The sequence below is a fragment of the Vitis riparia genome, chromosome 15 (assembly GCF_004353265.1).
Source record: "Vitis riparia cultivar Riparia Gloire de Montpellier isolate 1030 chromosome 15, EGFV_Vit.rip_1.0, whole genome shotgun sequence".
Taxonomy (NCBI): domain Eukaryota; kingdom Viridiplantae; phylum Streptophyta; class Magnoliopsida; order Vitales; family Vitaceae; genus Vitis; species Vitis riparia.
Window position 1 is genome coordinate 1999854 of NC_048445.1, and position 12099 is coordinate 2011952.

At 40.1% G+C, this 12099-nt stretch overlaps 1 protein-coding gene across 1 annotated transcript; it reads left to right on the forward strand.

Moving 5' to 3' along the window:
- The first annotated feature begins 3498 nt into the window (after positions 1-3498).
- LOC117932589 (BTB/POZ domain-containing protein At1g01640-like) lies at positions 3499-3954 on the forward strand. Its single transcript, XM_034853866.1, has one exon. The coding sequence runs from the start codon at positions 3499-3501 to the stop codon at positions 3952-3954; it is 456 nt and encodes a 151-aa protein (XP_034709757.1).
- Positions 3955-12099: the final 8145 nt, after the last annotated feature.

Sequence of the window (12099 nt, forward strand, 5' to 3'; positions counted from 1 at the left end):
TTCTTAAATGAAAAGTATAGATTTATGATTATGTCTTTAAAATATTTTAATTGCATTCTTATAATTTATTAAATTAGTTTAATTTTTAAATTATAATATTAAATTACTTTACTAAATATACTTATAATATATGAAAACATTTGATAAGTTCACCTAAAAATAATTCTAAAAAAGCGCATTTATAATTCGTTTGATAATATTTAAAGAAACACTCCAATTTTAAAAAATGTTTTTAAAGAAAAATTATGACGTTTAATAAAATTTAGAAAATATTTTTTTTTAAATTAAAAACACTTATAATGCTTTCATAAGGAGAAACACTAGTGGGTAATTTTTCAAAAAAACTTTAAAAGGAAACGCTTCTATAAAAAAATATTCTATAAGGAGATAATGTCAAACACATTTTTAATCACTTATATAGTTCCAACTCTATAGGAACAATAATCAATTTTAGCTCGGATGGTTTGTAGGGGAACCCTTCCTTCTCTAATCCATTTGACATGTGTAATTTCTTTTCTATCGCCCTACAATTTATACTTGAATTTATTTTGTATATGTCTGTTCAGTTAATTCAATACTTTTTTTTTTTGTTTTTTTTATTGCCTTGCGAAATAAAACTCCATTCCTTAATTGTCCAATTATAAATTTTGTAAGATTATTAGGATGTCTATAACGTGTTGCAATTCTTATAATAGCAAACATATAAAATGTTTGTCTAAAAAAATACTATAAATCATTTTTCACTTTTTTGAAAGTGATTTTATAAATTTTGGTAAAGACCTAATTTTTTTAAAATTATTTTATTATTAGAAGTGTTTTTAAAAAACATTCGCTCTTAATCGTGAAACAACAAAAGGAAGCGAGCTAGGAATAATTGAATTCAACTATTGGTCATAGTATAAAAACTCATTTTTTTTCATTCCATTATAATCATTTTTGAAAAAGATTTTGACATTGTAAAGGAGTATGATATGTATACCGAACTCAAATTTTACAAATTTAAACTTTTAGAAAAATTGATACCTCATATGAGAGTTTAGTTTAACGAGGACAAAGCTTCCCCATCTGAAGTGGTCACATACGATCCATAGAGACGTTTCAATTCTGAAAAATGGGAGGTGCCACGTGTCACATTGGAGGAAAGTAACGTGAAATCAATAGATCAATCATTCGACGTCTAACAAACAAAAATGCTCAGAATGACCCTGCAGACCCCCATTTGGGGCTTATTCACTTTTGTCATGCAGGTTATTTTCTTTGCCAGGTGGAGGGCTTTTTCAAGAGCCATGTGTTGCCTCCTGATTGGCTGCCAAGGAATCACAGTGGTGCTTAAGAGAGCCAGTGAAAGATGGACACCGGGAAAGGGATGTTCAGAATCTGGTCTAGGGGGAGCGTATTCGGCAGAGAGGTGAGATGGTGCTTTTGGCAGGCTGGTGAGAGGAGTTTTTTTTGGGGGGGAAGGACAGGAGCAGACTGGTTTTTGTGGGTGAGTTTGAGAGGAAAAACAGAGGAGAGTGAGGGACGTATCCTAGTACTGATTGAGGATAGAGGCTGCTTTAGGCTAGGGAGAGAGATTTTTAGAGGGATCCTTTAGCTTGGGGTTGGAGGTTGGTTTTTGAGGAGACATTGGTAGAGGGCATTCCTGGAGATTGAAAGGAGGAGGGAACAGAGGAAAAGAGCATCTGTAGGTGAGTTTGAGGTGAGTTTCTCGATTACTTTGATTCAAATATTTTCTCATCTCTTTCCCATTTTGGTTTGCTCTTCATTGTTTGTCAATTTAGGTTGGATAATATGGATTATATACTGAATTTTGTTGATTGCTGGGTCATTTTTATACTCTATAATTGTTGTTCTTGTGGTTTGACTTGGTGCTAGTGGGACTTTATTTCTTATACACTCTGTAAATCTCGCTTAAGGTCTCCTTCCCTGTATTAGCCCATGGATGTCACCTGAAATGAGGCTCGATATATTGGTGTTTTACTTTATTCCTCGTTTATCCTTCCCTCGTTTCTCTGTTTTGGCTCCTTTGTGTTCCTCTGTTGCTGGTGCGTTTGAGATATTGGGTATCAGAGTTGGATTGGTCGCTCGTTGGGTGGGCTCTGTTATACAGCCACAGCAACAGTTGAATGATATTGCTCAGCAACCGAGGCAAAATTCGATGAATCAAACTCTACCCTCAAGCCAGGTTCAGGCTCAATTTCTGCAGCAGCCTCAAGCTCTGGTCCAAAACCACAATATTCTCCAGCAGCAACCATCTGTTTAAAATCAGCAGCTCCACAGAAACCTCCCTCAGAACCTGTAACAGCAGCAGCCACCATAGCAGCAATAACAACAAATCATGGGTCAAAATCAACAACAAAATCTGATGCCATCCTAGCCACCTGAGTAAGCAAACCAACAATTGCAAATGTTTGGCAATCGAATTCAGCTTCAACTGTTATAGAAACTTCATCAGCAGCAACAATTCCTTCTTGCACAGCAGTCAACAATGCAACCAACTGCTCAACTTACTCAACTCCAAGATCCACAAAGGCAGCTCTTAGATGTGTCTCAGAATTTCTCCAGATATCAAAGAGTAACAACCAGACAAATGTTCGATTTTCTCATTCACCTCAGCATCCAAAGCTTCAACAGCAGCAGCCTGGCATGCTGCATGAATTGCCTGGGCATGTGGGACTTTCCCCCAATGACAGCAACTAATCAGCTTTCCACTACTGATAGCAGTTTGCTGACTGGTGCTGCAAGAGCAGGGCAATCTGGGATTGCCGATGATGTTCCATTTTGCTCCACCTCACCATCCACTAACAACTGCCCATTGTTTCAACATTGGGGGAGGTGCGGAAGTTGGAATGTGAGAGGAAGAAACAATTTGTTGAAGTTCTAGATCAATTGCTGAATATTTCAAAAGAACTTTGCAAACCCAGTGCATAATCAACCATCAGGCACTCCTTTGCCTTCTGAACCCGTTTACCAATAACCATAAGAAGAGCGTCAAGAAGGAAGTTTGTTGGACTATTTCAAATATTGCAGCTAGCAATTGAGGTTGCAGCAGGCACATATCTGGAGCAGAGTCAAGTGAAGATAGTGGGCGCCAGTGCTGACAGTCAAAATCAGGGAAAGACAGTAGTAGATATTAATTTGGTTCCATTGGGAGAGGAGTTTGATAACACCACTGCTATGCTGACATGTGAGGGATTTTGGCAGAAGAAAGTGCCTCTAAATAGGGCTCTTTTTGGTAACTATGATGTGTTGTACATTAATTATCCAGAGATTCCTTATTCATTTACATCTGGAAGTTACATGGGCAGTGGTCTAAGTGGAAGTGCTGAAGGTCCCCCCCCCCCCCCCCCCCCCCCCCCCCCATAACTGCAAATTTTGTCAACAAGAGCTAGAAGTTGAATCCTAGAACCATTGCCATCATCGCTTTATCTGGTTTTGTGCTTGTATTGGTGTGCATTGGAGCAATTTCCATTGTTTTTTTTTTGTAATGGAGATAAGATGTCAGTCAGGTCACTTTTAGAAGGGGAACTTAACGAGAAATTGAGCTGTCTTGGAGGATTGGCTGCTGCTTTCAGAGACCAAGTTCACACTGATATTGAAATCAAGCCAGGCCACAATGGATCTTCTCTATTTGCACATAGAGCACTATTGGCAGCAAGGTCAGAGATCTTCAAGAACATGCTGGACTCAAAGGGATGCAAAGCTGCACCAAGTAACACCATAACACTCCCGGAATTAAACCATGAAAAGCTTGACTCTCTCTTCGAGTTCCTCTACAGTGGAGCCATGCCTGCAGGGCAAGCTTATGAAGCAATTATGGAGATCGAGCAGCAGATTCCAACTGGGGCCGATGAAGTAGGATTAGATGATATTGTTGTCGCATGTGGCAGTGGGGTTACACTTGGTGGTCTCGGTATCAATGATTGGGATATTCCAATTACTGCTGTCCAGTGAGGCATTAATATGCCTACAGTGGCTCCCATTCTTTCAATTCCGAAAAGCAATCAAGATGCAGTTCAAATGGCCTATCATCTTCATGACCATCCAGAAACCCATCGAGGAAACAAACTCCAAGTGCTCAGTACACTCTTTCCCACCAAATATTGCCCATTGCTTGACATAGGCCCGATCCGAGTTTGAAGGTTTTTCTTGAGAAAACACCAGCAGAAATGAAGCATCAAACGAAGACGCACACTAGATACTCCCCATCTTCCATGTCAACAAATTGAAATAGGATCCAGTTTCAGCAAGCCCCAATGGCCCTCACCCCGCGTGCTCCCTCAAGGGCGCATGACACTCTATGAGAAGCGAACCGCTCTTCAAGTCATTGATCGACTTTTCTATATGGGGCAAGCTGATCTAATTGTTGGAAATCAAGCCCACGTCGCCTTCCATCCTGTGCGTTCCTCCCCATATTTAGCATCCTCTGTTTACTTCCCTAAATTAGTGAAATATACTGCCTTTATTATAATTGATTTAGGAGTAATTCTAGCAAGGTAGTTTATTCACTTTCCATGTAAGAGTTTATTCTCTTTCCATGTAATAGTTTATTCACTTTCCATGTAAGAGTTTATTCTCTTTCCATGTAAGGGAAATTCCGTCCGGTGATAGTATACCAGTCCGGAATTGTCTCATATCTGTAGGCTATTTATTTATGCTTTCTTTCATTGTAATAAGAGTATCATAGAATGAATTGAGTCTATGTTCCTCCATAGTTAGTCTTCAAATTCTTCATGGTATCAGAGCAGGTTTAATCCTGTCTCATCGTCTTCATCTTTAGTCAGTTTTTTTTTTACTCAATTCTATTCTTCTAGGTTATGCCTAAATACGGTCCAGCCTTTGGAATGGCTACCAACTCATCATCCTCTACTTCTGATATCATCATCTCATCGTCTTCATCCTCTCATCAAATGGAAACCTCTCATCTGCCAATCACAGCCCATAAACTGAATGGGCAAAATTATTTGCAATGGTCTCAATCCATATTAATGTTTATACGGGGAAATGAGAAAGATGACTACATCACCGGAGCTTCGGCGGCACCAGAAACCACAGCATCAACCTACAAGAAGTGGATAGCAGAAAATAATATGGTCATGTCCTGGCTAGTCAACTCTATGACCCCTGACATTGGTGAAAATTTTCTGTCATTTGATACTGCCAAAGAAATCTGGGACATTGCAAAAGAAACTTTCTCAGACAAGGAAAACACATCTGAAATCATCCAGATTGAAGGCATCCTCCACGATTTGCGTCAAGGAAACCTTACGGTAACTGAATATTTCAATACTCTTACTCGTCTATGGCGTCAACTTGATACGTTTGAGGTTCATAACTGGAATTGTGTTACAGATGGTTTGTTGTATAAAAAGATTGTCGAAGGGAAACGTGTGTTTAAATTTTTGTTAGGTTTGAACAAAAATCTTGATGAAATCAGAGGAAGAATCATGGGAGTAAAACCTCTACCTAGCCTCAGAGAGGCATTCTCTGAAGTGCGTCGTGAAGAAAGTCGGAAAAATCTCATGATGGGATCCCATCAACAACTGAATATGGCAGAAAGCTCGGCTCTTAAGACTCAATTCGCTCCTTTTGACAACCGTCAAAAAAATTAAAGGAGGTAGACCTTGGTGTGATCATTGCAGAAAGCCGGGACACTCAAGAGAAACTTGCTGGAAGATTCATGGAAAGCCAGTAGATTGGAAGCCACGTCAACCACTTGAGAAAGAAGGACGAGGCAATCATGTGGCTACCGATGAACAATCGCCACAACCTGAAGCTAGCCCTTTTAATAAGGAGCAAATGGAGATGCTTCAGAAACTACTGTCTCCTCTTTTGTCAGTACAGTCACAAACTGGCTCATCTTCCAACCAGCTCATTGGTTCCGGAACCTTGGCTCACAAAGGTAATTTTTTGAGTGCCTTTACTGTTGGTAAGAAACGTAAAAAACCTTGGATCGTGGACTCAGGAGCATCTGATCATATGACGGGAGATGCGACAATTTTTGATACATATAGCTCATGTCCAAATAATTTAACAGTCCGAATAGCAGATGGTTCACTATCAAAGGTTGCCGGAACAGGTTCAGTTGTGCTATCAAGGGATCTTACTCTCAACTCTGTTCTCCTTGTTCCTAACTTGGACTGTAATCTATTGTCAATTAGTAAACTCACTAAGGAAAAGAGGTGTATTACTAATTTTTCCTCCACTCACTGTGAATTTCAGGATTTGGATTCGGGGAAGACGATTGGCAATGCTGAGGAATGCTCTGGACTCTACATCCTTAAGGAGCTCCATGATCCACAAGAACAACCTCAAATGGCAGTTGGTAGTAATTCTTTTTCGGTTTCATGTCAAAATAACGATAGTGCAATTATGTTGTGGCACTATCGCTTAGGTCATCCAAATGTTATGTATCTCAAGCATTTATTTCCTTCATTATTTCATAAAAATCCAAAATCCTTTGAGTGCGAAATCTGTCAATTATCAAAGCAAGTCCGGTCTCATTTTCCCATTCAACCCTATAAAGAGTCTAGTCCATTCTCAATGATTCATAGCGATATCTGGGGTCCGTCAAGAATAAAAGATGTAACTGGTACTAGGTGGTTTGTCTCATTCATAGATGATCACACTAGATTAACTTGGGTATTCCTCATGAAAGAAAAATCTGAAACGAGTCAAATTTTCAAAAATTTTAAAAATATGATTCAGACCCAATTCCAGTCAAAAATACAAATTCTAAAGTCTGATAATGCTAGGGATTATTTCAACTCCATTCTAGGAGAATTTCTAGCACAAGAAGGGATAGTTCACTTAAGTTCATGTGTTGATACCCCACAACAAAACGGAATCGCTGAAAGGAAAAATAGGCATTTGTTAGAGGTGGCTAGATCACTAATGTTCTCCATGAATGTTCCAAAATTATTCTGGGGGCAAGCTGTCCTTACGGCAGCCTACCTCATCAATAGGATGCCGTCTAGGGTACTAAAATTCCAAACACCTTGTCAAACACTCCTAAAATCCTTTCCGACTACTCGTCTCATCTCCACCGTCCCACCCAAAATTTTCGGGTGCTCTGTTTTTGTTCATATCAATCAACAACATCGAAGTAAACTTGATCCTAGGTCACTCAAGTGCATCTTTCTTGGGTATTCTTCAAATCAAAAAGGGTATAAGTGTTACTCTCCAGTCACAAGAAAATTCTACAATTCAATGGATGTCACATTTTTTGAAACCCAGCCTTACTATCCCAAAAACGATATTCAGGGGGAGAATTCAACTCAGGAATATCAATTTTGGGATCTTGAGTCATTCAGTGAGCCACCCATCATCACTGAAAATCACATTCCTCCAGAGTCATTTAATCAACCAGAGTCCATTGTTGACTTGTGGGATAAGGAGCACATCCAAGAGGAAACGGAGGAAGGAGCACTTTCTCAACAAACCCATGAGGCTGAACCGGGTCCTAATCCAAGCAAACTTCCAGGTAACAACGCTCCTGATGGTACTGTTGATTCCGAGTTAGAAAATGATATTCTTAATATGCCCATAGCTTGGAGGAAAGGAATTCGATCATGCACTCAGCATCCCATTGGAAATTTTATTTCTTATGATAAACTATCACCTACGTTTCGTGCATTCACTTCTAGCATCACAGAGATACAAGTTCCTCGGAATATTCAGGAAGCTTTCAAGTATCCTAAGTGGAAGGCGGCAGTCGATGAGGAAGTTCGGGCGCTGGAAAAGAATGGTACGTGGGAAATTACTGACCTCCCAAGAGGTAAGAAACCAGTTGGGTGTAAGTGGATTTTCACAGTAAAGTACAAGGCAGATGGTAATGTGGACAGGTATAAGGCTCGGTTGGTTGCCAAATGATTCACCCAATCCTATGGCATTGACTATCAAGAAACTTTTGCTCCAGTTGCCAAGCTCAATACTGTTCGTGTACTTTTATCCTTGGCAGTTAATCTCGATTGGTCACTTCACCAACTTGATGTGAAGAATGCCTTCCTCAATGGTGACTTAGAGGAAGAAGTTTACATGGACATTCCTGCTGGACTTGAGACGACATCAAACTTCAACAAGGTTTGCAGACTCCGAAAATCCTTGTATGGTCTCAAACAATCTCCCAGGGCCTGGTTTGAACGGTTCACTAAGGTAGTGAAAGGGTACGGATTCGTTCAATGTCAATCTGATCACACATTATTTGTGAAACACTTCCCAGAAGGGAAGCTGGCAATTATCATTGTATATGTGGACGACATAATTTTGACAGGTGATCATGAAGAGAAAATTGACTTACTTAAAAAATTACTGACAAAGGAATTTGAGATCAAGGATCTTGGAAACCTCAAGTACTTTCTCGGAATGGAGATTGCTAGGTCAAAGAAAGGTATAGCAGTCTCACAACGCAAATACGTTCTGGACTTATTGAATGAAACAGGAATGCTAGGATGCAAGCCGGCAGAAACACCTATGGATACAACTGTCAAACTGGAAGAAAGTGATGGAAGTACGCCAGTTGATAAAGGAAGATATCAACGTCTTGTGGGGAAACTCATCTATCTTTCTCATACAAGGCCAGACATCGGCTTCTCCGTTAGTGTGGTAAGTCAATTCATGAATAATCCAACCGAAAAACACATGACTGCTGTGATCAGAATATTGAGGTACCTCAAGATGACACCAGGAAAGGGTCTCTTCTTTCAAAGAACAACAAAGAAAGAGATTGAGATTTTTTCAGATGCAGATTGGGCAGGTTCAGTGACTGATCGGAGATCAACTTCAGGCTATTGTTCATTTGTTTGGGGGAACTTGGTTACATGGCGAAGCAAGAAACAGTCAGTGGTAGCTCGTAGCAGTGCTGAGGCAGAATTTCGTGCTATGGCACAAGGTATCTGCGAGGGAATCTGGTTGAACAGGCTGTTAGAAGAATTACGGGTTCCATTGAAGCATCCCATGATGTTATACTGCGACAATCAAGCTGCCATCAGTATCGCTAAGAATCCGGTTCATCATGATCGAACTAAACACGTGGAGATAGATCGACACTTTATCAAGGAAAAGATTGAAGAAGGAGTTTTCAAAGTCAGCTACACTCCGACAAACTGTCAAACGGCTGACATTCTCACAAAAGCTCTTGCTCGAGTTAACTTCGAAGATCTGACAGGAAAACTTGGAATGATCAACATCTACAACGCGGCTTGAGGGGGAGTGTTGGAAATCAAGCCCACGTCGCCTTCCATCCTGTGCGTTCCTCCCCATATTTAGCATTCTCTGTTTACTTCCCTAAATTAGTGAAATATACTGCCTTTATTATAATTGATTTAGGAGTAATTCTAGCAAGGTAGTTTATTCACTTTCCATGTAAGAGTTTATTCTCTTTCCATGTAATAGTTTATTCACTTTCCATGTAAGAGTTTATTCTCTTTCCATGTAAGGGAAATTCCGTCCGGTGATAGTATACCAGTCCGGAATTGTCTCATATCTGTAGGCTATTTATTTATGCTTTCTTTCATTGTAATAAGAGTATCATAGAATGAATTGAGTCTATGTTCCTCCATAGTTAGTCTTCAAATTCTTCACTAATTGAAGGGTTTAAAAAAGGATTCATCATGTGGCGAAGCTGATTATTCTGATGCTATTGCTGCCCAGGTCCGATGGCTAGTAATGAGGGCTAAACAACTTGCCTTAGTTCGACAGATAACTGTCCTGAATGGGATTTCTGGCCAGCTTTGCAACATAGCATCACTTGCAATCTCAGCTGTCACCTTGGGGCATGGGGATATGGTCACATATGGCAGAGGGTATCAGATCTTATGTGCATAACGAAGAAGAATATGGGTACCATTGACCGGAATTATTCAATACAAATGAAAGTTTCTAAGATGACTTTGGTAGTGATGGCGCTGACAGATGTCTGAGGCACAAGATACATAGCATCCATGACTTTGTTGAAAAGTGCAGTAGATGAGGAGCGCCATCATGATGTTTTAAAGTTGCGTAGACATGCAGGAAGTGGACTATTGGGTACGTTGCAGGTGAGCCTCGGCCTGGCAGAATGTATTTTGATGTGACATATGGCGTCCATGCCGTGAAGTTTGGCAATAAGGCTTCCATTTTGCAAATCATACCAGTAAAGGCCCAGACCCTCTTCTACAAGGATGTGATAATGTTTTCTGGGCATGTTCCGAATGATTGATAAAATGAAGAGATGATTAAGCAATATAGTTATGGTTTAGTTGATACCAAATAAGTAGCATGGAGAAGGATTGGTAATGGTGTGCAAAGGTTCTTCTAACATGCGTCATGAGAACTTGGTTTTCTGTCATGCGGATTCATTGCATTCATTGAAGAGGAAACTTCAAGGGCGCCAATTTCTGCATAATGCAGAACCGAAATTCTGGTCAGTATCTATATTCTCTATGGTAGGCCTTGCCTATGTTTCATCCTTCTGGGAAGCTATTGTGAGAGATGCTGTGTCAGTTAGGGCGAAGGTGGCAGAGGCGGAGACAAGATCTTCCAGCTAAGGGTTCATGCAGAGGCTACAAACGGGTAGTCCATGTAGATGTGGCAAGTGAAGTCAATGGAAGAGTTGAATCTGACCCACTGATAAAGTTTGCATGGAATGAGTCACAAGATAAACTTTGAAAATGCCAATATGGTTGAAGAACTCACCAGTCTGGACCGGTGCAAGGGCTTGACTTTTCCTGAGGTACTAGATATGATCAATGAGCCCAAAGAGCCCTCAGACAAGCCACTCGGAAGCTGAGAGCAATGCTTCAGTCAGTAGAGGAACAAGTCAGGAGCTTGAAAAAAAGCAGAGCACATTCCTGAGTCAATTAGCAGCCAAGACAATTCCTAATGGAATCCACTGCTTGTCTACACGTCAGCCAGCCTTACATGCTGATTGTAAGCGCATCAGATGACTGTACTGTCATTTTATAGGATCTCAGCTCCTTGGTTTTTGTCAGGCAGCTTCCTCAGTTCCCGGCATCAATTTCAACCATATAGGTAAATGACTTGACCAGGGAGATTGTCACAGCAGCTGGAGTTCTCCTTGCCGTTCGGAGCATTAATGGTGACAGCCTTGCAGTGATCAACACGTCCCAACCTCCTTCCGATTCCATTCTATCAGTTACAAGTTGTACATTTTCTGATTGGCTAGACACAAACTGGTTCGTAACAGGTCACCAGAGTGGGGCTGTTAAGGTATGGAAAATGGGCTACTCTCTGTTTGAGGGGAAGATCATCAGAATTTCAGAAAGGAGAAGATGGCGGCTGCAATCACCAACTTCAAGGTGGGATATCATTTGCACCTCAGGTCCATGTGCATGGCCACCTTTTGAGCCATGTGCCACGCCCCCTCAAACTCTTTCCCTTTGATTTCGAAATAATAATTTCCAACCCCGTTTTGAAATGATTTTCCAATTTCTATTTTTTAAATGATTTCAAGTCATCAAATTTTCCATCCTTAGGGTTTTTAGATACCAACATTCCATTTTCAATAAAATTTGGTTGCCATTTTCTTTTCGACAAGCCACTTTTGCATTTTCTTTATTTTTAAAATGTTTTTAAAATAAGTAATAATTAAATTCCGTAATTCCAAGTGATGGAATTGATTCATGCAAAATAAACGGGCTTTGGTGGAGGCCCAACATCAAATAAATTTTCATCAAAATAAGAGTGAATTTGAATGAAATGCTACGTGTGCTATTGATGCTTTCTTTATCTTGTTTGGTGACATAAGTGACATAGTTGTGATCATTATTGTGCACTAACCTCCTCTCTTGATAGCACATATTGGTTCACCACCCAGGTACGTATTTACTCGCCTCATGATCACTCCTTATGCTTGTTCGGATTCTCATACGTGAATGATCATTTAGAGTATTCGTTGGTTCATTCATCAATTGTCGTATCAGCTTCATTTTATTAGTAGAGACCCGATTTTAGGGACTTACAGGGGTGCTACGGTCTTTACCTTACCTTCCCGATAAGTAACCTGACCCCCGAACCCGATTCGGTTTCGTATACCACCTTTTTCGAAATAAGGAGTCGCACTTAGGGTTTTCTTTTTTATTTTGTTTATCCTTTTAAAAA